Genomic DNA, 27881 nt, shown 5'->3' with positions numbered 1-27881 from the left:
CCCATTGGCACCGATCACAGGGGAAATCTGCACTTTGGGGAATCCACTTATTAAATTCCCGATTACGGCAAAAACTGAAGGAAGTTAGCTTAGCTTAGCGTAAACACTGGAAACGGAGGGAAACCAGTGGCGGACGAACCATCACTACATGGCAAGTGGACGTTTTGCATTTGAAATTCTACTTCAGTAAAAGCAGAAAATAAATCATAAATAAAATAGACCTAAAGTGTAAAGCTACGTGTCGGCAGCACATTTCTTGCGTCGTGATGGACGCCAATGTAACCAGGTTGCTATGCAACGCTCAGAGCTTCTGACTTCTCCTGGTGGGCGGGGCCAGACAGAACCTTCAATCACAAGGCAGTTAGCTTAGCTTAGCATAAACACTGGAAACGGAGCGGCGTAAAAAACATATTCAGAGCCTCTCCTGAAACAAAGCACCAGGACAACAACGCCAAATGACCCAGATGTGTAAACACATCAGTACAAGTCTGATTGAAGTTGGAAAGTGGGAAGATCAGATGTGTTTCGTAACCTGGCAACCAGTGCAGGTCTGCTCAGACTGGGGGATACGGGCCCCACGTTGAGTGCGAGCTGCAGCATTTTGATCAAGTTGGAGGCCGAGCTTTGATTCCTGACTGAGGTGCAGCAGTTTAAACAAGACAACAAGCACACGTCACCTTTTAGAAATGAAGAATAAAAGATTAAGACTTGCTTTGAGATGCATTCCTGAGCGGCAGGAAGCAGGACAACTCCCTTCACCTCAAAGGTCAGGTATCCGTCAAACATCACGCCGGCCCAATTAAGACGGCTTCAGTTTTGCTTTCAGTTAACTGGAGACAGTTTTCTGACGTCCAACACTTAATGTTTAATGATTAAAGCCGTTGGGGTCGTCTGAAGGGTAGAGGGAGCTGTGCGTCTGTGCAGCGCTGGAAGATAAAACAATCAAAACTCATCTAAAACCTTTGATGAAGGCAATGAGAGTCTAAGATGAGAGTTCACCGGCTGCACGGCTGCATTCCTAAAGATAGAAGGGAACGTTCCCGTTGCTAGTAAACACAATGAAAAGACCTATTGTGTCTCGGTCGTTTGAGAATGTGGGTAATGGCGTGTCAGCAGGTGGAATCTGACATCTTTACGAGTCTCAGAGTCTCAGAGTCTGAGAGTGGGAGGAGCTAAAGTGACACGACAGTTCACAAAAATCAGACGAATGAGGCGTTGATTTAATCTCCAGCATTTTATTGCATTTCATGAGCTCACTCGAATGTATTAATATTAGGAAAGGGCGAAACAAGCTCAAGTTTAACTCGACCATAACCAGGATATTCTGGAACCTGTGACGACCTCCCACAGGATCCAAAATACAACAATCCAAATTACAACGGAAGAAATCTCATTGGCTCCAAGACGAGGGAACCAGAGTGATGCCGACTGCCTGAAGAAATAATTAATAAGCAAAGTTTTTACATTGGATTTTGAATTATTGCAGAAAATAATAATAGAGATCATCATAACGGCTGTTTCAGCCGGAAGCAGACATTTTATTTTGAAATCTCTTATTGTGAAGGACTGTATATGAAGTATGTTGTAGTAGATAAGATTAGCCCGTCTCCTGTAGGGGTTAGCCAATAGCATGCTGTGAAATGTAAGGGTCTGTGCATGTGACCAACATACTGACCACTGATTGGCTCTCAGCCCAGTGAAAAGATGCCTTCACTAACGTAGGAGTTATGAGGCACGTCACATGTCCTCTTGCGTGAATACGATAGACCAGGGGCCACCGTGGGCCACATCCGCATCATGGCCGCCCTCTTAAAGGGCCGGTTGTAACTGAAACACTGTATAAACTACTTCAACATATTGTTAAATAACTCTTAGCATTTGATTATTGTTTATTTGGGTATAGAAATATTGTACACAAGAACATTTCTCTAATATTATAACACAAATCCATTAAATTTGAAACCTTCAAAATAAAAGCACATGACATTTTTCTTTTGAAATAAAAGGTGATCATATGTCTTTTAAGCCGTCAGGGGCTCCATATAATTATGTGGCGGGCCAAAATTCGGCCCGCGGGCCTCATGTTTGACACCTGTGCGATAGACAGTCAACTGAATGCAGCGTCTCTTCGGCCTGTGGACCCGGCTGGGACAGGTAGATATGCTTTGTGATCCTTATTCTTTTATTAAATACCTTATATTATAACTTTATGAATCCGGAACACGTTCCAGCACTCGGACCTGGCAGATCTTTTTTTTAAACTTAACATGTGAAAAAGACGAAATCCCGTCCGGGCGGCGCCGGAGGACGCGCGGACGTTCTTCCCTTCAGCATCGCGGCCGGCTGGAGTCGGTGCGGAAGAGTCTCTTGAGGACGAGGAGCTGCAGGTACCCGGAGAGGAGGATGCCCAGGCTTTGGGCGGCCGACCACCAGGTGACGTAGTTGGCGTTGGCCAGCAGGACGTAGTGGTCCTTCCCTTTCCTCATGCGGGCGAAGTTGTAATGACGCCACATGTGGAAGATCTGGTTCTGGAGCTTCTGCACGCTCTCCTACATCAGATACGGCAGGTCGTTTAGTTTCATGTCAACAGGCCACAGATGATAAGATGATACACCTGGAACTCGTCCAACTATGACACGGGTGTCAAACACAAGGCCCGCGGGCCAAATCCGGCCCACCACATCATTTCATGTGGCCCCTGACAACTTAAAAGACATATAATCACCTTTTCTTAAAGAAATGTAAGAAAAATATCCCGTGCTTTTATTTTTAAGGTTTTAAATTAAATGGATTTATGCTATAATATTAGAGAGCATTTCTTATGGTCAATATTTCTACACTCAAATAAACAATAATAGAGTTATTTAACAATATGTTGGGTAGTAGTTTATACGTTTCTATGTTTCAGTTACAACCCTTTGAGGGCGGCCTCGGACATGTTGTTAAATAACTCTCTTTGCATTTGATTATTGTTTTTTAGAGTGTAGAAATATAGTGCATAAGAAAATGTTTCTAATATTGCAACATTAATCCATTTAATTTGAAACCTTCAAAATAAAAGCACGGGAAATGTTTCTTCAATTTCTTTAAGAAAAAGCGATCGCGTGTCTTTCAAGCCGTGAGGGGCCACAGAAAATGATGGGGCGGGCCGGTTTCGGCCCCGGGCCTCGTGTTTGACACTTTTTTTTGGTGATCAAATCTTTTATTGGTTTTCGAGGTATGCACATGCAAAGGAAAATATGTACACACTGTACGTACACAAAGGTACTCAGACAAAACATTGAAACTATTAAAAAAGAATATATATATATATATAAATACGGGTATACATGCAAAAACCTGCATACATATTGACATATATATGCACATACTTGCATACCCGAGTAGATACACACATACAGTACATAATGTAAATGTACCCCTCCCACTGTTGGCGACGCCCACCCCCCACCTCCCTCATACATCTCCAGCTATTATATAAGGGAATGTATTATATTATGTTACATTATATATATTGTTGAATGTTGCTTAAAGCCGTGGACCCGGATCAGATGGTTCCTTCTTTAGCACCGTGTATTCTGGCTATTCAAAGTTCCATATTCACGATATCAAGGTAGCTAGCTAGCTTGTGTTTGACACCCGTACTCTAAAGGAAGGAGGTGTCTGGGATCCTCTCCTTATCGTAAAGGTCTGGTCAGCGAACAAAGGAAACACATCTTGACCGCTTGTATCCACACTCTCATGCGATCACCGGAGGTTCTGTTTGATAAACACGAGTCCAAACCCCCAGAGACTAGAACCAAGACAAATACCTCAATGCCGGCCAAAGTGCTGTTGAGGACCTTCTCTCCTTCCTCCGCCTCTCTCTTTGACTCCTCGGAGCCTTCGTAGATGACGCCGAAGTTCACAAACACCCTGATGCCTCCGAACTGGTTGTTGTGGTTCCCGAGACAGATCCGGTAAAAACCTGCCGGGAGGGACACTGCCGTTACCCCGGAGGACAGAACGTCTACGATACCTGGGTCCGTGATGAGGGTCTCTGATGAACCCACCTGTCACCTGAGTCTGGAACTCCATCTGACCGACCGCCTGGTTCTCTGAAGCCACGAGAACGCCCTGCGGTGAGTTCACCGTCACAAACAGCCGGTGGTCATTGGCCATCATCGTCACCCACTGCACCTGAGACCAGACATCGAAACCCTCAAGAAGACCTTCGCTCGAGGTTCTAGACCTTTTCTCTGACTCAGCGATACACTCCTGCGAGACACGGCAACTAATCACGTCCTCAGTGATTCTCGTAATAGTTATAATGTTCGATATATATAAATATATTCTGCAAATACAACCCGATGTGCTTTCACCCATGCACTATCACAACTCTTCCACGTGGAGGCAACAGCAATGCTCTGAAGTTCGTCTTTAGCACCTTTAAAACTAAACTAGAACTCAAATGAAATGCGTGTTTCCGTAAGAGTAAGTAGGCTACTTTAATATATTTTAGTGTGAACAAATCCCCATAAAAACATATTTAAACAATGACAAGTTATTTGGTTCCATTGGTCGGTTTACAGTCTGGATCTCTTTTATTTTTGAACTGATTTAAAGAAGTTTACAGAAGTTTGCAGAAGTTTAAAGAAGTTTACAGAAGTTTAAAGAAGTTTAAAGAAGTTTATAGAAGTTTACACAAGTTTAAAGAAGTTTATAGAAGTTTAAAGAAGTTTACAGAAGTTTAAAGAAGTTTAAAGAAGTTTACAGAAGTTTAAAGAAGTTTACAGAAGTTTAAAGAAGTTTGAAGAAGGCAATTCATTTTAATATCTACGAGCCCATACTCTTAATTTCTACAAAGTGGGCGAGAGCTTTTGCAAACATCACTTATAGGATAATGAACGATATAAACTGGACGACTTTGAAGGTCGGCGTGATAAGCCTGAAGGACAAACGGCACACGGAAACCAAAAAACCTTGTTGCGCAATCACTTCCCAACAAGCGCGTGAAACAAAGAACACCCCGACCCTCTGAGGCGGGAGGAAGCTCACCAGGTACGTCAAGTAGAAGTTTCCACTCTGGTGGGCGAAGTGCCAGAAACACTCGGCCCCCGCAGCCGGGACCTCCACGGCAAAGTCGTATTTGTCGGCTCCTCTGAAGAGTCCCGCGGCGGCCTCGTCGAGGACGGGTTCGGACTTCCTGCTGCTGACGCACCGAGAGCCCAACGCGATGAGCGCGGTGTGCAGCAGCAGGGTGGTGTGCAGCAGCATGGTGGTGTGCAGTAGCAGTGTGTGCGGCAGCAGAGTGTGCAGCAGCAGTGTGTGCAGCAGCAGCCTTTCTAGGCGGAACAGTAATGATTAACCCTCGTCTGCAAACACTCAGTCCAGACGCCTGACAGCCAAACACAGAATGTGAGTCGTGACCTTGACCATCAACATGAAGGTCAGAGGACCTTCTTTTCTTTCTCTGCATTCACTCTGGAACGAAGAGTTAAAGAGACGAGACTCATTGCCTCGTTAGGACAGCAGAGCGAGACGTGATAAATAAATAAATAAAAATATATATATAAGTATAAAGACATTTATATATATATTTATATAGATTTGTGTAAATATATAAATATATTTATATATTTTTTCTTTCTTCTTCTCACGGTCTCTCCTGTTTTGCTGTTTTAACCATTTTTTATTTTTTTTCTATTGAACTTTTTAAACTTGATTAAATAAATATGAAGTAATTATAATTATCAAATGTTTCTAAACATAAATAAACATTTCGACCGGCCTGCTGAGGAAAACATCTCGTGTTTATTGAGACGGCGTGAAGAAAGTACACGAGTACACAAGTATACGAGTTCACACTACACAAGTACTTAAGTACACAAGGTCACAATACACAAGTACATGAGTACACACTGCACAAGTATGCAAGTACACAAGTACACACTACACAAGTACACACTACACAAGTACACATGTACACACTACACAAGTACACACTACACAAGTACACACTACACAAGTACACACTACACAAGTACACACTCCTCTCAGCAGCGCGGCTTCTCCTCCTCGCCGGCGGTGATGAAGAGCCTCCTGAGGAAGACGAGCTGCAGGTACCCGCAGGTGACGATGAGGAGGCTGAGGGCGACCGACCAGCGGGTCACGTACCGCGCGTTGGACAACAACAGGAAGTGGTCGGAGCTCCGCCCCATGCGGCCGAAGCTGTAGTAGCGGAACACGTGGAACACGTGGTTCTCCACCTTGTGGGTGGAGTCCTGGAACACATCAGAGGGTGTGTGTGTGTGGGGGGGGGGGGCATGTGTGTGTGTGTGTATATGTGTCTGTGTGTGTGTGTACGTATGTGTGTTTGTGTCTGTGTATGTATGTGTTTATATGTGCGTGTGTGTATGTGTGTGTGTGTGTGTGTGTGTGTGACTGTATGTATGTTTATATGTGCGTGTGTGTGTGTTTATATGTGTGTTTATATGTGTGTGTGTGTCTGGTTACGTATGCGTGTTTGTGTGTGTGTCTGTGTGTGTGTGTGTGTGTGTGTGAGAGTCTGTGTACGTATGTGTGTCTGTGTGTGTGTGACTGTGCATGTGTGTGTATGTGTGTACATGTGTGTGTGTGTATGTGTATGTGTGTACATGTGTGTGTGTGTATGTGTGTACGTGTGTTTATATGTGTGTGTGTGAGTCTGTGTACGTATGTGTGTATGTGTGTGTGTATGTGTGTACGTGTGTGTGTGTATGTGTGTTTATATGTGTGTGTGTATGTGTGTAAGTGTGTTTATATGTGTGTGTGTGAGTCTGTGTACGTATGTGTGTGTATGTGTGTGTGTATGTGTGTACGTGTGTGTGTGTATGTGTGTTTATATGTGTGTGTGTGTGTCTGTGTACGTATGTGTGTGTCTGTGTGACTGCACATGTGTGTGTGTGTGTGACTGCGCATGTGTGTGTGTATGTGTGTGTGTGTGTGTATGTGTGTATGTGTGTGTGTGTATGTGTGTATGTGTGTGTGTGTGTATACGTATGTGTGTGTGTGTGTGTGTACGTATGTGTGTGTGTGTGTGTGTGTGTATGTGTGTGTGTGTGTTTATATGTGTGTGTGTGTGTGTGTGTGTACGTATGTGTGTGTGTGTTTATATGTGTCTGTGTGTGTGTGTGTGTGTGTGTGTGTACGTATGTGTGTGTGTGTGTGTGACTGCGCATGTGTGTGTGTGTGTGTGTTTATATGTGTGTGTGTGTGTGTGTGTGTGTGTGTACCTCTATGAAGCTCAGTGTGTTGTTCAGGTCTTGTCTAAGCTCCTCCTTCTTCTTTAGCTCCTCCTCTTTCTGCTGGGCGGAGTCTTTGTGTCCGTCGTAGTAAACGCCGAAGCTGAGGAAGATCTGCATGGAGCCGAAGCGGTTGTGGAAGTTATTGAAGCACATCTGATGGAAACCTGGAGGACAACAGGAAGTGAGACAACACACACAGGAAGTGAGACAACACACAGGAAGTGAGACAACACACACAGGAAGTGAGACAACACACAGGAAGTGAGACAACACACAGGAAGTGAGACATAATACACACAGGAAGTGAGACAATACACAGGAAGTGAGACAATGCACACAGGAAGTGAGACACAATATACACAGGAAGTGTTTGGAAAACAGGCAGACAGACAGACAGAGAGACAGACAGGTACCCGTCTCCTCGGCCTCAAAGTTGATCTGACCCTTGGGGTCGTCGGCGGTGGACACCATCAGTCCACTGGGCGCGTTGACGGTGACAGACAGGTGTCTGTCATGGGCGACGCCCGTCACCCACTGGACCTGGAGACAGACAGACAGGCAGACAGACAGGCAGACAGACAGGCACACTGGAGGCACACTCTAAGCCCCGCCCACTTTATAGCGGTCCAATCAAATGCGCCGGATTTGTCTCACTGAGAAATCTCTCTCCACCATGTAGCTCAGGTAGACCCCCCCCCCTCCCCATGTAGCTCAGGTGGAACCCCCCCCCCTCACCATGTAGCTCAGGTAGAACCCCCCCCCACCATGTAGCTCAGGTGGAACCCCCCACCATGTAGCTCAGGTGGAACCCCCTCACCATGTAGCTCAGGTAGACCCCCCACCATGTAGCTCAGGTGGAACCCCCCTCACCATGTAGCTCAGGTAGAACCCCCACCCCCACCATGTAGCTCAGGCGGAACCCCCCTCACCATGTAGCTCAGGTAGAACCCCCCCCCTCCCCATGTAGCTCAGGTAGAACCCCCCCCCCTCACCATGTAGCTCAGGTAGACCCCCCACCATGTAGCTCAGGTAGAACCCCCTCACCATGTAGCTCAGGTAGAACCCCCTCACCATGTAGCTCAGGTAGACCCCCTCACCATGTAGCTCAGGTAGAACCCCCTCACCATGTAGCTCAGGTAGAACCCCCTCACCATGTAGCTCAGGTAGACCCCCTCACCATGTAGCTCAGGTAGACCCCCCCCCTCACCATGTAGCTCAGGTTGACCCCCTCACCATGTAGCTCAGGTAGAACCCCCCACCATGTAGCTCAGGTAGAACCCCCTCACCATGTAGCTCAGGTAGACCCCCCCCCTCACCCTGTAGCTCAGGTAGACCCCCCCCCCTCACCATGTAGCTCAGGTAGAACCTCTCCCCGCGGTGGGCGAAGTGCCAGAAGCAGTCCAGGCCGGCGGCCGGCAGCACCACGGAGAAGTCGTACTGGTCCGATCCCCAGAACAGCTGCTGGTCCGTCATGCCGGGGTGGGGGTCCGCGAGGGGCCCGGCGCCCACCGGCCCCCCCAACGCGAGGATGAGGCACAGCACGGGGATCCGGGACCACATGTCTGGGCCACGAGGAGCTTTCTGGACATGAGGGGTGCAGGACTGCTGGGGAGATGAGGAATGATTAACTGGGACCGGTGGGAACACTGGGCCGCGGTCACAGATGGAGAGGAGGAGGAGCTAGAGGAGAGGGGGAGGAGCCTAACGGGACGGAGGACTTCTTCTGCTGGTCGACGACACCTTAGATTTCAAATTAATGACAAACATTTAATCCCCACACGTTGTTTCACTTTTAACATAGAAGGCTATATAAATATATATATATATATATATACAGAAATACATATTTATAAATAAATATATAAATTTAAATATTTTATATTAATATATAAAAATAAATATATACATATAAATGTATATATTTTTGTTATATATATATATAATATATATATTAAAAACATATATATATAAATTAGGGCTGTCAATCGATTAAAAAAAATTAACTAATTAATCGCACATTTTGAAATTGCGATTAATTAATCGCGCTTAAAAGTGTTTTCCTTCTTTTTAAAGACAAAACTTCACACAGAGCTGTGTTTTCAAAGAGGCTCCTACCTATAAAGTGCCAGCGAGGTATTTAATATCGTGGATGATAAATTGTTTCTTCAGTGAAACATCAGATTAGTTAAAAAAAAGAAGTATATTGAGACCCCATTGGTCCTGTCATCTTTAACATTGAACAGCAGAACCATCCTTATCCTGATGGCGCCGCGGACGGTCGCCTCGGTGTGTTGGTGCGCGATGTTTTTTGTTGTTTTCGTTTTAAATACTGTTTTCTGCTGGGATTCCCAGAGCTCTTTCACCAGAGAAGAGCTCTTGAACATCAGGGGAACAACTCCAGCGGATTTACTTCCAACGTTTTTAACTTCTGTGGAGTTACTGGACATTTTTGTAAAAGGTGTGCTCACCTGCGGTCGCCCGCGGTGAGACGCCGAGAGGGAAACGTTCAGGGCGCTTGCGGCTACGGAAACGGGATCTCGTACAGCGCTGCCGGGCATATTTCTCCAACGTCCGCTCACTGTGCAACAAACTGGACGAACTCCAGCTGCTGGTGGGAGAGACAGAGACTTCTCCTCATCCTCCGTTCTGTGCTTCACGGAATCATGGCTTAGTGGCTCGATACCAGACTCTGCGCCCAGCTCGCTGGCTTCCAGCTGTTCCGGCGGACCGGGTCACGGAGCTCTCCGGAAAAAAAAGGGTGGAGGAATCTGCTTTACCTCAACAACGGCTGGTGCAACGTAACGGTGATTCTACAGCACTGTTCGCGGACCTGGAATCTTTATCATTCACTGCAAACCCTTCTACTCCCCACGTGAGTTCGCTTCATTCATCCTGGCGGAGTTTACATGCCCAGGGGAACGTGCACGAGGCACAGCGGACCCTCGCCGAACAGATACGGTGTGTGGGCGGACCTTCCCGGACTCTTTAGTTATTGTACTGGGATTTTAACAAAGGAAACCTCAGCCACGAACTCCCTAAATATAGACAGTTAATTAAATGCCCTACCAGAGAGAAGAGCATTCTGGACCACTGCTACACAACAATCAGCAGGGCCTATCACGCCGTCCCTCGAGCTGCACTGGGAAACTCTGACCACGTCATGGTTCATCTGATTCCCTCATACAGGCAGAGACTAAAGCTCTGCAAACCTGTGGTGAGGAAGTTCAAGAAGTGGACCAGTGAGGCTCTGGAGGATCTTGACTGTACTGACTGGGATGTCTTCAGGACTGCTACCAACAGCCTGGATGAGTACACAGAGGCTGTAACTTCCTACATCAGCTTCTGTGAGGACAGCTGTATTCCATCCAGCTCCAGGGTGAGTTATAACAACGACAAACCCTGGTTCACAGCGGAGCTCAGGAAGCTAAGACTGCAGAAGGACCAGGCATTCAGGAGTGGGGACAAGGACCTGTACACAGAGTCCAAATACAGGTTTAGCAAGGCGGTGAGAGATGCTAAACGACTGTACTCTGAGAAACTGCAACAGCAGCTCTCAGCAAACGACTCTGCTTCTGTCTGGAGAGGGCTCAGGCAGATCACCAACTACAAGCCCAAATCACCCCACTCCATGAACAATGTGCTTCTGGCAGACGAGCTCAATGAGTTCTACTGCCGCTTTGAAAGACAATGGAGCAGTCCTGAGACAATCCCACACAGCTCCACCAACAAGCCTCAGACCATCAGCCCACCTCCCCAGCCCATCAGGGCTCACACCTCTGGAGCACCCTCCATCAACTCAGCGCTCGTCATCCCTGAGAGACCGTCAACAGGCTGTTTAAAAGCAGAACCCCGCAGCAGCAGGCGGACGGGGACCTCCTCTCCCACCCTGAAGCACTGTGCTGACCAGCTGTCTCGGTGTTCACCGACATCTTCAACACCTCCTGGAGACATGCCACGTTCCAGCCTGCTTCAAGGCCTCCACCATCATCCCGTCCCCAAAAACCCAAGATCACAGGACTCAATGACTAGGGTCGCCCGCCCTGACTCTGTGGTCATGAAGTCCTTTGAACGCTTGGTCCTGTCACACCTTAAGACCATCACAGACCCACTCCTGGACCCCCTGCAGTTCGCCTACAGAGCCAACAGGTCTGCAGGCGATGCAGTCACAACAGCCTTCACTACATCCTCCAGCATCTGGACTCCCGGAAGGAACCGCCCAGGATCCTGTTTTTGGACTACAGCGCTGCCTCCAATTCCATCATCGCGTCCCTGTTACAGGACACGCTCTGCCAGATGCACGTGTCCGACTCCACCTGCAGGTGGATCACAGACTTCAGGGACCGACAGGAAGCAGCAGGGGCTGGGAGACCAGGCTCGTCTCCACGACCACCAGCACGGGGTTCCCCCTGCTGTCTCCTCCCCCTGCTGTTCTCTGTACACCAACAGCTGCACCTCCAGTCACCAGTCCGTCAAGCTCCTAAAGTTCGCGGATGACACCACCCTCATTGGACTCATGTCTGGCGGACGAGACCGCCTACAGGTGGGAGACTGACCACCTGGTGACCTGGTGCAGCCAGAACAACCTGGAGCTCAACGCTCTGAAGACAGTGGAGATGGTTGTGGATTTCAGGAGGAATGCAGTCCCACCCGCCCCACTCATCCTGTGTGCCTCCACCCTCGACGCTGTAGAGTCCTACCGCGTCCTGGGCTCCATCATCACCCAGGACCTCAAGTGGGAGCTGAACATCGGCTCCATCACCAAGAAGGCCCAGCAGAGGATGTTCTTCCTGAGGCAGCTGAGGAAATTCAACCTGCCAGGGAAGATGATGGTACAGTTCTACACGGCCATCGTTGAGTCCATCATCTGCTCCTCCATCACCGTCTGCACCCTGCAGCCACAGCCAAAGACAAGCGCAGGCTGCAGAGCATCATCCGCCGGCCGAGAGGGTTATCGGCTGCAATCTGCCTTCCTCCAGGTCCTGTTCACTTCCAGGTCACTGAAGCGGGCCAGAAAGATTGTCGCCACCCCTCCCACCCTGGACACTCCTGTTCGAGTCCCTCCCTCTGGCAGGAGGCTGCGGTCCATCATGACTAAGTCCACCCGCCACAACAAAAGCTTTTTCCGTCGGCGGTCGGGCTCATGAATGGACCCGGGACTGACTGACTGTCAACCCCAGGACTACCACCTCTTCTTCCACCTTCCTCTCTCCTCCTTCTTCCCGCTCCTTCCTCTTCCTCCTCCTCTCTGTTCCTCCTCTTCCTCCTCCTCCCTCTTCCTCCCACTCCTCCACACACGTCACTTTAACATGCACTTTAACTAAAACACACCACTTGAAGCACACACCCAAACACTCTCACATTATTTGTTGTCTTTCCGTCGCGTTGATTGTTGTTTGTTTGTCATGTCCAAATGTTGCACCTTCCACCAAAAAAAATTCCTCGTTTGTTTGTGAAAACATTCTTTGGCAATAAACCTGTTTCTGATTCTGATTCTGATTCAGTGGCCTTGGTAACTGACTGACATTCACATATGTCACGTTAACCCTCTGGAGGCTGGGCTCATTTTATACATTTTACAAAATAAATTAAATTCACCGTTTAAAGTCTTTTGCATGTGACACACCCCCACGTGTTATACATCAAACATTCCAGAACAATCTCAGCTCTGAAATGAGCCTCATTGTCCTCGCGCCGTGTCCTCTGGTTGTCTGACTGACAGGCTGCTAAATGAGCCTAACCTGTGAGGTGGGAGGTCCTTTGTGATTTACTGAGTGTTCATTGGTTGTTTTTTTCCCGAAATGTTGACAGACAAACGGATTGACAAATCACGTTGAAGGTTTCGTGTGACGAGATCTTTCCGCGCCGCGTGTCCCGACACGTCGCCCCTCCGTTCCTCTGTGTATCAGAGGGGGAGACGGGAGGAAGGAGCAGCAGGAGGAAACCCGACTGATTCATCCACGAGTTAAACTCATTTATGATCCTTATTTTCGCGGAGAAATAATTGTTTTAAAAACGGAAACAGTGTCAAACCGTACCGCAAAGGTTAAAAAAATAAATAAAAATAAAAAATTTGCGTTAATTGCGTTCAAATATTTTAGTGCGTTAACGCGGCCAAATAAATCGCATAGATTAACGCGTTAACGCTGACAGCCCTAATATAAATAGATTTATATCTTTAAAAATATATAATAATGAAGGGTATATATATATCCATATGTGTATAAATATATATCATAATGAAGGCTATATATGTATAGATTATTATCACAAAGTATATCTATATATCACCTTTATTGTGATAATTGCTTATCAAAAGATTGATTTACATGTATTCATTACAATTATAGATTATTATCCTGTTATATAATATATATATATAAGATAGTTTAGTGATATAAATGGATTCCACGGACATTTTTAGTTGCATAAAAATAAAAACTCTTATTTATTTGGCAGCTTTAGTTACAGAAAGCACAGAACTATAATAAATATGACGAGTTTTTACACATGAAAAGTACATGAAATCAGAGACACTACCACTTTAGTCCACAGGGGGCGCCACATTCAACACAATGTTAGAGTTCTCCGTAGTGACTTTAAGTCCGGTCCGGGTTCGGTTCTTCAGCCCTCCTGAAAAGAAACAAAGAAACAAAGAAAGAAACAAACAAAGAAAGCATCTCTGCAGCTTCAGTTTCTTCTGTTTCTCCACTTTGGATATTTTGTCAAAAACAAAGTTGTGTAAAATCTTTTTTAACGCTACAACTCAAGGGTTTCTTCCGTATGTGGTCTCTGGTCACGATGGTCTGGTCTTGATGGTCTGCTAGCTGGTCTGTGTTCTCGATGGTCTGCTAGCTGGTCTCTGGTCTCGATGGTCTGCTAGCTGGTCTGTGTTCTCGATGGTCTGCTAGCTGGTCTCTGGTCTCGATGGTCTGCTAGCTGGTCTGTGTTCTCGATGGTCTGGTCTCTGGTCTCGATGGTCTGCTAGCTGGTCTGTGTTCTCGATGGTCTGGTCTCTGGTCTCGATGGTCTGCTAGCTGGTCTGTGTTCTCGATGGTCTGCTAGCTGGTCTCTGGTCTCGATGGTCTGCTAGCTGGTCTGTGTTCTCGATGGTCTGGTCTCTGGTCTCGATGGTCTGCTAGCTGGTCTGTGTTCTCGATGGTCTGGTCTCTGGTCTCGATGGTCTGCTAGCTGGTCTTGATGGTCTGCTAGCTGGTCTGTGTTCTCGATGGTCTGGTCTCTGGTCTTGATGGTCTGCTAGCTGGTCTCTGGTCTCGATGGTCTGCTAGCTGGTCTGTGTTGGTCTTGATGGTCTGCTAGCTGGTCTCTGGTCTCGATGGTCTGCTAGCTGGTCTCGATGGTCTGCTAGCTGGTCTCTGGTCTCGATGGTCTGGTCTCTGGTCTCGATGGTCTGCTAGCTGGTCTGTGTTCTCGATGGTCTGGTCTCTGGTCTCGATGGTCTGCTAGCTGGTCTGTGTTCTCGATGGTCTGGTCTCTGGTCTCGATGGTCTGCTAGCTGGTCTCTGGTCTCGATGGTCTGCTAGCTGGTCTCTGGTCTCGATGGTCTGGTCTCTGGTCTCGATGGTCTGCTAGCTGGTCTCGATGGTCTGGTCTCTGGTCTCTGGTCTCGATGGTCTGCTAGCTGGTCTCTGGTCTTGATGGTCTGCTAGCTGGTCTCTGGTCTCGATGGTCTGCTAGCTGGTCTGTGTTCTCGATGGTCTGGTCTCTGGTCTCGATGGTCTGCTAGCTGGTCTTGATGGTCTGCTAGCTGGTCTGGCCCGTGTGCGTGTGGACCATCAGGTGCCTCCTCAGGTTACTGTGCTGGGTGAACCTCCTGCCGCAGAAGGAGCAGCTGAAGGGTTTCTCCCCGGTGTGGACGGCCAGGTGCTGCCTCAGGTGTCCCTTCTGGGCGAACCTCTTGCTGCAGAGCGAACAGCCGAACGGTTTCTCCCCCGTGTGAACCGTCAGGTGGCGTCTCAGGTTCCCCCGTATGGCGAACCCTTTGCCGCACACGGCGCAGCTGAAGGGCCGCTCGCCCGTGTGGATCCTCATGTGGATCACCAGCTTGCTGCTGGAGCCGAAGCTCGCGCCGCACGCCGGGCAGCAGAAGCGCTCGCCGTCCGAGTGGAGCCGCATGTGAGTCCTCAGAGACGACCTCCGGGAGAACCGCTGACCGCACACTTTGCAACCGCACGGTTTATCCCCAGCGTGGGTTCTGCCGTGTTGACCCAAACCACCGCCGCCGGAACCGAGGCACGGTTTCCCGTCTGCGTGGAGCCTCATGTGCGTCGTCAACGCCGACCTCCGGGAGAACCGCTGGCCGCAGACCGGACAGCCGCACGGTTTCTCCCCCGCACGGTGACCCGAACCGCCGGCGCCGAAGCAGCCGAGACGTTTGCGCGCCGGCGGTTTACCGGCTCGTCGTTCGATATCCGGAGCGGGCGCTTCGTCCTTCACCTCCCGGTCACCGCTGCCGTCCGCTTCGGGTTCAGAGGCTCTCAGAGAACCCTCGTGGGCCGGTTCTTCGCCTCCTTCCCCGAGTGGGAACTTGATGTTGACCTCCTCCAGCCCTTGAAGCTCCTCCTCCTCCAGTCCTTGAAGCTCCTCCTCCTCCTCCTCCTCCAGACCTTGAAGCTCCTCCTCCTCCTCCTCCTCCTGACCGATCCAGAGTTCCTCCACTTCCTCTTTAATGATGTGTGGGGGTTCTGGGTCCTCCTGGTCCAGACTGGGGGTCCAGTCCTGCTGCTCAGGGGGAACCTCTTCTGGAACCACCTCCAGCTGCTGGATGTCTGGAGAATAAAGAAATACATGGACACGCATGAGAAAACTGTACTTAGCATCTCTCTTTACATCATGCGTGGTACGATTCATTCATTCATCACGTTTCATGTGTTCATCACGTTTCATTCGTTCATAACGAGAAAAAAATAATGAAATAATGACTTAATTACGTAAAGTTGCGTAACAGTCGAAGTTATTCAGTCAGAAACAGAAGTTAATGGTCAAGAGGAAAATGTTTCATAAACTTATTCAAACTCATTGTACCTCGAAATAAGACGTAGTGCAGTAAAAGTACCACATACACCTCTGACATGTAGTACAGTATGAAGTACTTTATGTACAGTAGTTCAGTATAAAGTACTTTATGTCCAGTAGTTCAGGATAAAGTACTTTATGTCCAGTAGTTCAGTATAAAGTACTTTATGTCCAGTAGTTCAGGATAAAGTACTTTATGTCCAGTAGTTCAGGATAAAGTACTTTATGTCCAGTAGTTCAGGATAATATGTCCAGTAGTTCAGGATAAAGTACTTTATGTCCAGTAGTTCAGGATAAAGTACTTTATGTCCAGTAGTTCAGGATAAAGTACTTTATGTACAGTAGTTCAGTATAAATCCTGAAACATAAACGCCACGTTGTCCTGAATCCGTCAGATCAAAGATACAATGAAGCCAAGAGCGCTACCTCCTCTGTGCAGCCGGACTTCCGGGTTGTACAGCGCGTCCAGCAGCTTCCGCTGCCGCTGGTTCTCCTCCGCGCTGCGCTGCAGCTTCTCCTCGTACTGCGCGACGGTTCTCTCGAACGCGGAGAAGATGTCCTCCGCGGCGGCGCTGAGCCGCTGGCTCACGAAGCGCCGCAGCAGCTGGACGCCCGCCATCTTTCTTCTCTTCCTCTTCTTCTTCCTGCTCTTCACGGCAACAAACTGCGTCACAAAACGGGGTTTTTACGCGGTTTACAACGAGGCCCGGGGCGGGACGAAGCTCTGCATCGCGCAGGTTCAGCACACGGAGTGAACGACTTCCGGGTGGCCCGCTGTCCTTCAAAATAAAAGCGTCGACACATTTATTTTCGGTTCATATCCCCGCGTATTCATTACGCCAATTTCTTTTTTTAATCAAGGTATTTGTACACAGTCGAGTTATATAACGGCGTGTGTGTGGATTAAAGCAACACGATCTTAAACGTGTATATTTTTTTAATGGCGCACGTTTGTTTGTCTCCGTGTAAAACGTCTAACGTGAATAATAATAATTACCCTTAAAGCCTTGAATAAGGGTAGACAATAAAATGTGACGGCGGAGGAACCGCAGTCAGCATTGTCGTGGTCTCCGTGACGTCACCCCCACGTTGGCCTCTCTGGCGCCCCCTGCAGGTCAAGCGGGGAAACACGTCCTCAAACGGGTCGAGTTTGACACTTAATACAAAATAAAATAAAAATGTTTTAAAAAAAAGTGATTTACCTACTGGTAAATATATATATATATATATATATATATTTACTCAACTTGTACTACTCAACTTGTACTTAATTACAATTTGGAGGTACTTGTACTTTACTTGACTATTTCCATTGTATGCTGCTTTATACTTTGACTCCAGAACAGCTTTTACTTTTTACTTCACTCTGTGTATTCACCACCTGTAATGTTTGAAAAGCTCTATTACAATTTTTAAGACACACCAACTTTAACTCATTTAAACTTGATGAAAATATACATTTTCTTTTCAGATAAGGAAACGTCCTAAAAAAAAGAAGAAGCTCACACATTTCACCCGCTGGCAGAACTCAGTCTCACTTCTTTGTTTCCGACGTCTCGTACGATGACGAAAGAGATTGAGCAATTTTACTGTGAGACGGAGGTCGAATGTCTCCTAAAATCTGGACGTGTTTTGGGCTATTGCCGTGAAAACGCAATACATTCAAACCTCGTATTTTAATCACCCTAAAATAACAGAAATACTCAATTTTAATAAAAGTGATTCATGGGGCGAGGGTACACTCCAGGTACTCGGTGGCCTTGAGGTATGATGATGCCACGTTCTGAGTGGTTATTCACAATACTAAGAACTAGACACGCCCCTTAGCGGTTCATTGGTCCATATCTCCTCAACACAATGAGATATCAAAAGGCTTTTGATAACTTCAGGTGATATAGCTCCTATTGTGATCGTCAGACAGTTTGGCAGGAATCGGACCCAGGGCGTAGGAGAAATGTGCAATTATGTGTTTTTCACAAAAACAAACTGGCGGGAAATCTAAAGTAGGCGGAGCTTACGGGGCTGATGGACATATGTGAAAAAGTCAATTGGACATTAAATCGATGAAATCCGACAGACCCTGAACGTCACACGGTGGCTCTACAGGCTCAGGTGACATCACCATCCTCAAGCGTCACATTCTGATGATTTCTTTGTTCCGGTTTTGAAGTAAAATTGGATCCAGATTGAAAGTGATTTGATTTTTAATATTTTCTTTTTCACATGCTTTTCATTTCAAAACAAACACAGTCAACAAAAAGGTCCAGGAGTCCACCGACTCTTTGATGACGAGGAAGAATCTTAGTCATGATTGTCCAATGTTTCATTGTTCCATTGTTTCAATGTTTTATTGTTCGATATCCAGCATCTTAATGAGACTCCGCCCATCGATAGGAAGTAAGTCTGAATGAGACTCCGCCCCCAGACAGGAAGGTCTTAATGAGACTCCGCCCATCGATAGGAAGTAAGTCTGAATGAGACTCCGCCCATCGATAGGAAGTAAGTCTGAATGAGACTCCGCCCCCAGACAGGAAGGTCTTAATGAGACTCCGCCCATCGATAGGAAGTAAGTCTGAATGAGACTACGCCCCCAGACAGGAAGACGGTCTCAATGAGACTCCGCCCCTCGACAGGAAGTAACGGCGTTTCTCAATCAGTGTACTTGTGTGTCCTTCCCTCTCCTCGTGTCCTCGTGTCCTCGTGACTCGTCATCAGTCTCTGAGGACATGTTCACATTCAAAGTTCTCTTCTCTCAAAGCACGGTCAAAACACCCGGATGTGACTTGATCCTCCCACTTTACCCAGGATGCATCAAAGGAGACCTGTGCGTACTCTGGCCAGCCGATATCCCAGAATGCATTTCACCAGCAACCGGAAACAGTAGCGGAGGAGAAAATAAACTACTGACAGTTGACTTTTTATAAATACGACTGTTGTTGAGTCACGGAATGTCATGTTAGGATGTTTTGTTTATTTGACTGTAAAACATACTTTACAGTGAATAATTAGAGTAAACTGGGGAGCAAGAACAGCTGATGTGGTGACGTCATCAAGTCAGCTGCTGGTCCAATCAGAAAGACCAGAAAGACCAGAAAGACGTCCTCCCGTCCTCCGGAGTCTGGACTCCCGAGACAACACAAGTCTGTACTCGTGTTCTTTGAATTGAGAAAAGCCGCAAGTCTGAATGAGACTCCGCCCCCTCGACAGGAAGTAAGTCTGAATGAGACTCCGCCCCCACACAGGAAGGAGGTCTCAATGAGACTCCGCCCCTCGATAGGAAGGTCTGAATGAGACTCCGCCCCCAGACAGGAAGTAAGTCTGAATGAGACTCCGCCCCCAAACAGGAAGAAAGTCTGAATGAGACTCCAACCCCCAGACAGGAAGTAAGTCTGAATGAGACTCCGCCCCCAGACAGGAAGTAAGTCTGAATGAGACTCCGCCCCAGACAGGAAGTAAGTCTGAATGAGACTCTGCCCCCAGACAGGAAGTAAGTCTGAATGAGACTCCGCCCCCCGACAGGAAGGGGGTCAGAGACCTCCTCCTGTCGGTTTGAGTGGCAGCGCGTCAGACGGAGAACTCGGCTCCGCCCCTCCAGGAGCGCCGGGGCAGCAGGGTTGGTAGTTTGATTCCGGCGAAGGGGCTGACCCACAGGAGGGAGGGCGGGCCCCCGAACACGGAGCGCAGGCCGGCCCAGCGGGTCTGACGCTGCCAGGTGGGCTGCTGGTTCTCCTACACACAGGTACACAACCTCGTTACACACAGGTACACAACCTCGTTACACACAGGTACACAACCTCGTTACACACGCAGGTACACAACCTCGTTACACACAGGTACACAACCTCGTTACACACAGGTACACAACCTCGTTACACACAGGTACACAACCTCGTTACACACAGGTACACAACCTTACACACAGGTACACAACAGGTACACAACCTCGTTACACAGGTACACAACCTCGTTACACACAGGTACACAACCTCGTTACACACAGGTACACAACCTCGTTACACACAGGTACACAACCTCGTTACACACAGGTACACAACCTCGTTACACACAGGTACACAACCTCGTTACACACAGGTACACAACCTCGTTACACACGCAGGTACACAACCTCGTTACACACAGGTACACAACCTCGTTACACACAGGTACACAACCTCGTTACACACAGGTACACAACCTCGTTACACACAGGTACACAACCTCGTTACACACAGGTACACAACCTCGTTACACACAGGCACACAACCTCGTTACACACACACAGGCACACAACCTCGTTACACAGGCACACAACCTCGTTACACACACACAGGTACACAACCTCGTTACACACAGGTACACAACCTCGTTACACACACAGGTACACAACCTCGTTACACACACAGGTACACAACCTCGTTACACACAGGTACACAACCTCGTTACACACAGGTACACAACCTCGTTACACACACAGGTACACAACCTCGTTACACACAGGTACACAACCTCGTTACACACACAGGTACACAACCTCGTTACACACACAGGTACACAACCTCGTTACACACACAGGTACACAACCTCGTTACACACACAGGTACACAACCTCGTTACACACAGGTACACAACCTCGTTACACAGGCACACAACCTCGTTACACACACAGGTACACAACCTCGTTACACACACAGGTACACAACCTCGTTACACACACAGGTACACAACCTCGTTACACACAGGTACACAACCTCGTTACACACACAGGTACACAACCTCGTTACACACACACAGGTACACAACCTCGTTACACACAGGTACACAACCTCGTTACACGCAGGTACACAACCTCGTTACACAACCTCGTTACACACACACAGGTACACAACCTCGTTACACACACAGGTACACAACCTAGGTACACATTACACAGGTACACAACCTCGTTACACACACAGGTACACAACCTCGTTACACACAGGTACACAACCTCGTTACACACACAGGTACACAACCTCGTTACACACAGGTACACAACCTCGTTACACACACACAGGTACACAACCTCGTTACACACAGGTACACAACCTCGTTACACACAGGTACACAACCTCGTTACACGCAGGTACACAACCTCGTTACACGCAGGTACACAACCTCGTTACACGCAGGTACACAACCTCGTTACACACAGGTACACAACCTCGTTACACACAGGTACACAACCTCGTTACACACAGGTACACAACCTCGTTACACACGCAGGTACACAACCTCGTTACACACACAGGTACACAACCTCGTTACACACACAGGTACACAACCTCGTTACACACAGGTACACAACCTCGTTACACACAGGTACACAACCTCGTTACACACGCAGGTACACAACCTCGTTACACACAGGTACACAACCTCGTTACACACAGGTACACAACCTCGTTACACACAGGTACACAACCTCGTTACACACACAGGTACACAACCTCGTTACACACAGGTACACAACCTCGTTACACACGCACACAACCTCGTTACACGCAGGTACACAACCTCGTTACACACGCAGGTACACAACCTCGTTACACACAGGTACACAACCTCGTTACACACAGGTACACAACCTCGTTACACACACAGGTACACAACCTCACACAGGTACACAACCTCGTTACACAGGTACACAACCTCGTTACACACACAACCTCGTTACACGCAGGTACACAACCTCGTTACACACACACGTACACAACCTCGTTACACACAGGTACACAACCTCGTTACACACGCAGGTACACAACCTCGTTACACACAGGTACACAACCTCGTTACACACACACACACACACCGTCTCGTCGTTGCAGATGGAACACACACACACACACACCGTCTCGTCGTTGCAGATGGAACACACACACACACACACACACACCGTCTCGTCGTTGCAGATGGAACACACACACACACACACACACACACACACACCGTCTCGTCGTTGCAGATGGAACACACACACACACACCGTCTCGTCGTTGCAGATGGAACACACACACACACACACACACACCGTCTCGTCGTTGCAGATGGAACACACACACACACACACACACACACCGTCTCGTCGTTGCAGATGGAGTGCAGCTGGGTGCTGAACATGACGGCCGTGAAGGTGAAGAAGAGGAGCGCCTCCATGCAGAGGAAGATCATCAGCATCATCGTCACCGGTGGGGAGAAGTCACTGCACTCTGGACACACACACACACATGAACACACACATGAACACACACACACACAGGGGCCTCACCTCTCCACTGGACTCTGACGCAGGTGATGAAGTGGAAGCCACAGAGAGCGAGAGCGTGGCCGGAGATCATGGAGACGTACATCTAGGAGAGGAGGACACGCACATATATATATATATATATATATATACATACAACAGATACAGAAAAAGACATATATAAAAAATAAATATATATGTATATTTTTGTATCTGTTATGTATATATATATACATAACAGATACAAAAATATACATATATATATATACACACTTATACAAATATATATATGTGTGTGTATTGTATGTTCATGTGTGTATATATGTCTGTATATGTGTGTGTATATGTGTGTGTACAGTGTGTGTATATATGTGTGTGTATATGTGTGTGTGTATGTGTGTGTATGTGTGTGTGTGTGTGTATATGTCTGTATATGTGTGTGTACAGTGTGTGTATATATGTTTTGTATATGTGTGTGTGTATATGTGTGTGTATGTGTGTGTGTGTGTATGTGTATGTATTTGTGTGTGTGTATATTTGTGTGTGTGTATACATGTGTGTGTGTGTGTGTGTGTAGTAACTGGTGTGTTTCTCTTGAACTGACCGTGAAGAGGACGAAGAAGCGTTGATTCTTCTCCCCGACACAGTTGTTGACCCACGGACAGTGATGGTCCATCTTAAGGATACAGCGCTTACAGATGCTGAGGAGGAGGAGGAGGAGATGATGAAGGAGATGATGAAGGAGATGATGAAGGAGGAAGATGAAGGACAGGAAGAAAAAGATGGAGAGGAAGAGGAGAAGGACATGATGAAGGAGAAAAAGGAGAAAAAGGAGGAGAAGGCTTATTAACATTTTTTAACGACTTAAAGAGTTTAAATAATAAGAACTAAACATTTCAGATCCTCGTTTCCACGTTTTAAATGTTCATTGATCTCATGATGACATTCTGGCTCTGATGTCTTGACCTTTGACCTCACACGAACTGGAGCTACAGAGAAAAGATGGCGAGAGCTTTGATACGAATGAAACCCTCGCAGCTCTTCCCCCTGACCCCTGACCTCTGACCTGCAGTGGTGCGCGCGCTCCGGCTTGATGCTGCAGCACTTGGGGCATTTGTAGACGACCTCTCCTGGCTTCAGCTGCAGGCTCTCCAGGTGCTGCTTGGTGGCGTTTCCTTTAGGAACGGCTCCCTGAGGAGAGGAGACGAGGAGACAAGGAGACGCCATGAAACCACCTGTCGAGCAGGAGGAGGAGAAAATGATCAAAGAGGAGATGAAGGAGAAGAAGAAGATTTAGGAGAAGAAGAAGAAAAGGGAAAAGAAGGAGAAGATGAAGGAGATAAAGGAAAAGAAGGAGATAGAGAAGATGACGAAGAAGAAGAAAGAGGAGTCGTCGTCGTCGTCCCTCACCGGGTCGGTCAGCATGGTGCGGAGGTGTGCGGCCAGCGCCAGCAGCGCCAGGCTGTTGAAGGCCACGCCGTTGACCACGGCGTACCAGAAGCTCCTGGAGGGCAGCAGCATGACGAAGGTCACCACGAAGTCGGCGAAGAAGACGAGCGACCAGGTGATGAAGGCGCACGCCACGCCGCAGCAGTCCGGGATGAACCAGAGGCGCCGCTCGGCCGCGCCGCGGGGACTCTCCTCCTCCTCCGCCGCCGCCTCCGGGTCGCCGCCCTCCCCGTCCAGCAGGGGGCGCTGCTGCTCCACGTCCCTCTGCCGGTGGCCCGACGGCATCCTGCCTGAAGGAGGGAGAGCACACCGTCTGCTGGATTCATGGTGGTATTCATGTATTATACACACATATACTTTTATATAAATGTATATATTTTTTTAAATATAATTTTAAATATATATATATGTATTTAAAAAATATATATATTTATATATATACAGTATATATACAAAATATTATATAAAACAAATATATATACATATACACACACACATATATGTATACATACACAACATTATATATATATACACACACAATTATATCTAAAAATATATATTTTTTGTAATACATATATATATACACACACACACACACACACACAAAATTATATATATATCTCAACAAAATTGTATTTATATATATATATATATTAGGGCTGTGAAACGATTAAAAATTTTATCGGATTAATCACAGGTTTCTGTGGATTAATCATGATTAATCACATATTTCCGATATTCTCGGTATATTTTGTGAGAACATAGAGATTTATGACAAAAGACGGATATATATATTTATACATTCTTCTATACAATGGTGCTGCAACTCAGCAGTTATTTAGCAGTTTTCTTCCATATGGAACATTAATACATCTTCATCCTAAACAGAATGTTTAACCCTCCTGTTACCTTTCGGGTCAATTTGACCCCATTCAATGTTTAATGTCGGTGTTCTTTGGGCTCAATTTGACCCCAGGCTGTTTTTCACTGTGTCAAACATAAGAAATATCAACTTTTTTATTTATTTAAAGGGCAATTTAGGTAGTCAACAAACAAACATAAAGTACCTCACACTTAAACTTGGGAAGCAATATTAATTCTAATAATTTTCTGGAGGTTGTAATTGCTGGGGTCAAATTGACTCAGAGGGTAAAATATGTTAGTAAATGTAAAGGTAACAGGAGGGTTAAACAGAACATGTTTCTCTTGTTTGTCAACCATTAACTCCACCATGATACAATCTAAAGGCCTCTAGTCTTCCTCTAGCAGCTGCTGAGGCAAACTGACTGTGTGGGTTTTCTTCATGAACTGGGCCGTGATGAAAGGGACGGCGGGACACCGCTGCAAAGCTGAAACCTCACCGGCCCCGGACAGGTGGACAGATTGACAAGTGACTTTTTTGCTCGGTCCCGATGCGCGCACGGAGCTCTGTGGCGCGAGACGGAGATCGATAAGTGTTAACGCAGTAATAAAAGAACAAAGACGTGCTCTAGAGAACATGTCAGGGCGGGCCAATCTCTTTAATGTCATGCGATCTACCGACACTACGCCGCGATCGACTGGCAGGTCGCGATCGACGTGTTGAGACCCTGATCTACAGGAAGTAAAAGTCGAAACAAGGTTTCCGGAGGTGAACCTGCGGAAGGATCATTACCGATGAACAGACCGTCTGCATGAGAGCGGACAGAGTTCAGATTGAAGTGGTGGATTGGAAGCTCATTTTGCAAGTGACTTTTTTTCATCCCGATGTGCGCGCACACGCCGGCATCCGAGCTCTGAGTCGTGTTAACGCGACACTAGAGATAGAATGACACGCTGCTGGAGAGACGACCAACAACAGACGGACTGGAAGCTCATTCTGCGCATGCGTTAAATGCGTTAAAAAAAATAACGAAGTTAAACCTGTAATTGAATTAACGCGTTATTTTTCACAGCACTAATATATATACACAAAATTATATTAAAAGATATCTAAAAAAAGAATATATATAATATATATGAGTCCAGTTTAAACCAGTGGAGACAGATCTTTACTTACTTGACAGAGGCTCACCTTTACAGCACCACCGTGTATTTTACAGCATCACCGTGTACTTTACAGCACCACCGTGTATTTTACAGCATCACCGTGTACTTTACAGCACCACCGTGTACTTTACAGCATCACCGTGTACTTTCCAGCATCACCGTGTACTTTACAGCATCACCGTGTACTTTACAGCACCACCGTGTACTTTACAGCATCACCGCGTACTTTACAGCACCACCGTGTACTTTACAGCATCACCGTGTACTTTCCAGCATCACCGTGTACTTTACAGCATCACCGTGTACTTTACAGCACCACCGTGTATTTTACAGCATCACCGTGTACTTTACAGCATCACCGTGTACTTTACAGCATCACCGTGTACTTTACAGCATCACCGTGTATTTTACAGCACCACCGTGTACTTTACAGCACCACCGTGTACTTTACAGCATCACCGTGTACTTTACAGCATCACCGTGTACTTTACAGCATCACCGTGTACTTTACAGCACCACCGTGTACTTTACAGCACCACTGTGTACTTTACAGCATCACCGTGTACTTTACAGCATCACCGTGTACTTTACAGCACCACCGTGTACTTTACAGCATCACCGTGTACTTTACAGCACCACCTCGGTCCTCGGCTGCTGCATGGAGTCTCTTCACATGGAGACACGTCGCTGCAACACAAGTATTCACATCCTTTATTGAACTAAAGTACTAATACCACACTGTAAATATACTTATACAAGTACACATTATGCATTCAAAACATTACTTAAGAAGTAATATGCAAGTAGGCTACTTATCAGCAAAGTGCACTTAAAGTATGTTTCCCAGAAATACAATAAAGTACATTATGTACCTCTGAGATGTAGTACACTAGAAGTAGTATAGCATAAGGATAGTAAAGTACAAGTATGTGGAATGTGTACTGAAGTACATCACTTGAGTAAATGATGTCGCGAGTCTTCAGTTCGTCATAAAGTACATCCGGGTAGGAACACCGACATGTTTACGACACACGTAAAGCAGCACGGTTCCTCGGCTAGCTGCTTGCTACCCGAGCTAACAGCTAACGGCTGGCTAACAGCTGTCATGTGTCGTTTCCGGCGTGAATCCAGGTGAACTGAAGACACCTGGCTCACAGGTGAAACGTCCACCTGCAGCTCTAACAGGCCATTGTTTTAACGCGCGTGAGCTTTTGAAAACAATCCACGATCAGCTCGCCGTAATAAAAAAAAACCGGTTATTTGTAGTTATTTCGGTCCCTTTCTGGACGTTAACGTACCTCAAACGTCCCCACGGAGGACCGGAGAGCAGCGGCCGCGGTGAACCGGACCGACGTGAGTCAGAGCACCGGGAGGTTCTGCTCCGGAGTGTTTGTTTCTTTGTGAAACAGAAACAAATGCTTCGGGGAGGAACATCAATAATAAGACTCTGCTTCGTGCCGCCGTGGAAGCGCGTTCATGTGAGGGACGGGCTCGCTGCCGCCCCGCGTGGCCGGCGGGGGAAACACACCCACGAAACATATTTAATTTATATGAAGAAGAAATAAAAAAGAATGAACACGTTACAAGAAGCTAATAACTTGATATTACTCTTTGATGAAGAGTGCCTTAAAAAAAAAATCTATTATTATATTAAAATATGTGTGTATATATACACATATTTTATATATTATATAGATATAATTTATTTATATACATATATAAACATTTTATTTATATATATCTTTTTATATATAATATAAAATTTATATATATATTTTTATTTATATACATATATAAAATATTCATATTTTATTTATATATATCTT

The 27881-nt window shown here is 46.8% G+C and overlaps 4 protein-coding genes across 8 annotated transcripts; all 4 read right to left on the bottom strand.

Annotated features, from left to right (window-relative positions):
* Nucleotides 1-1219: 1219 nt before the first annotated feature.
* LOC130195119 (transmembrane emp24 domain-containing protein 6-like) lies at nt 1220-5284 on the bottom strand. The gene is made up of 4 exons (XM_056416419.1): nt 5038-5284; nt 4053-4179; nt 3813-3967; nt 1220-2549 (listed from the first exon to the last, which is right to left on the bottom strand). Exons 1-4 carry the CDS (start codon nt 5254-5256, stop codon nt 2328-2330), a joined length of 723 nt encoding a protein of 240 aa, XP_056272394.1. The 5' UTR covers nt 5257-5284; the 3' UTR covers nt 1220-2327.
* A 751-nt stretch (nt 5285-6035) lies between these two features.
* Nucleotides 6036-8825, bottom strand: tmed6 (transmembrane p24 trafficking protein 6). Its single transcript, XM_056416146.1, has 4 exons — nt 8613-8825; nt 7679-7805; nt 7254-7429; nt 6036-6263 (listed from the first exon to the last, which is right to left on the bottom strand). The coding sequence occupies exons 1-4, from the start codon at nt 8823-8825 to the stop codon at nt 6036-6038; spliced, it is 744 nt and encodes a 247-aa protein (XP_056272121.1).
* A 5786-nt stretch (nt 8826-14611) lies between these two features.
* LOC130195117 (zinc finger protein 771-like) lies at nt 14612-17333 on the bottom strand. Its single transcript, XM_056416413.1, has 3 exons — nt 17296-17333; nt 16725-16962; nt 14612-16051 (listed from the first exon to the last, which is right to left on the bottom strand). Exons 2-3 carry the CDS (start codon nt 16915-16917, stop codon nt 15027-15029), a joined length of 1218 nt encoding a protein of 405 aa, XP_056272388.1. The 5' UTR covers nt 16918-16962; nt 17296-17333; the 3' UTR covers nt 14612-15026.
* A 1151-nt stretch (nt 17334-18484) lies between these two features.
* Nucleotides 18485-27494, bottom strand: LOC130195118 (palmitoyltransferase ZDHHC7-like). 5 transcript variants are annotated; one of them, XM_056416415.1, is made up of 8 exons: nt 27354-27494; nt 26066-26742; nt 23989-24343; nt 23645-23769; nt 23183-23279; nt 22603-22684; nt 22413-22543; nt 18485-20027 (listed from the first exon to the last, which is right to left on the bottom strand). In XM_056416415.1, the coding sequence occupies exons 3-8, from the start codon at nt 24310-24312 to the stop codon at nt 19863-19865; spliced, it is 924 nt and encodes a 307-aa protein (XP_056272390.1). In that variant the 5' UTR covers nt 24313-24343; nt 26066-26742; nt 27354-27494; the 3' UTR covers nt 18485-19862. The 5 variants fall into 5 exon arrangements, with proteins under 5 accessions (XP_056272390.1, XP_056272391.1, XP_056272389.1 ...); XM_056416416.1 differs by having other exon boundaries at nt 23989-24340; XM_056416414.1 differs by having other exon boundaries at nt 23989-24317.
* Between the last annotated feature and the right edge of the window lie 387 nt (nt 27495-27881).

Source organism: Pseudoliparis swirei, chromosome 6 (genome assembly GCF_029220125.1).
Source record: "Pseudoliparis swirei isolate HS2019 ecotype Mariana Trench chromosome 6, NWPU_hadal_v1, whole genome shotgun sequence".
Lineage (NCBI taxonomy): Eukaryota > Metazoa > Chordata > Actinopteri > Perciformes > Liparidae > Pseudoliparis > Pseudoliparis swirei.
This window is presented reverse-complemented; position numbering and strand designations above follow the sequence as displayed.

Coding starts and splice junctions, on each gene's coding strand:
- LOC130195119 (XM_056416419.1), bottom strand. CDS start 5,256: ATGCTGCTGCACACCACCCTGCTGCTGCACACCGCGCTCATCGCGTTG. Junction 3,968..4,052: donor GTTCCAGACTCAGGTGACAG/GTGGGTTCATCA, acceptor CCCTCCCGGCAG/GTTTTTACCGGATCTGTCTC. Junction 2,550..3,812: donor GCACTTTGGCCGGCATTGAG/GTATTTGTCTTG, acceptor TATCTGATGTAG/GAGAGCGTGCAGAAGCTCCA.
- tmed6 (XM_056416146.1), bottom strand. CDS start 8,825: ATGTGGTCCCGGATCCCCGTGCTGTGCCTCATCCTCGCGTTGGGGGGG. Junction 7,430..7,678: donor CTTTGAGGCCGAGGAGACGG/GTACCTGTCTGT, acceptor GTTGTCCTCCAG/GTTTCCATCAGATGTGCTTC. Junction 6,264..7,253: donor ACACACTGAGCTTCATAGAG/GTACACACACAC, acceptor GATGTGTTCCAG/GACTCCACCCACAAGGTGGA.
- LOC130195117 (XM_056416413.1), bottom strand. CDS start 16,917: ATGGCGGGCGTCCAGCTGCTGCGGCGCTTCGTGAGCCAGCGGCTCAGC. Junction 16,052..16,724: donor AGTCCGGCTGCACAGAGGAG/GTAGCGCTCTTG, acceptor TTTATTCTCCAG/ACATCCAGCAGCTGGAGGTG.
- LOC130195118 (XM_056416415.1), bottom strand. CDS start 24,312: ATGCCGTCGGGCCACCGGCAGAGGGACGTGGAGCAGCAGCGCCCCCTG. Junction 23,770..23,988: donor GCACCATGCTGACCGACCCG/GTGAGGGACGAC, acceptor TCCTCTCCTCAG/GGAGCCGTTCCTAAAGGAAA. Junction 22,544..22,602: donor CGTCAGAGTCCAGTGGAGAG/GTGAGGCCCCTG, acceptor GTGTGTGTCCAG/AGTGCAGTGACTTCTCCCCA.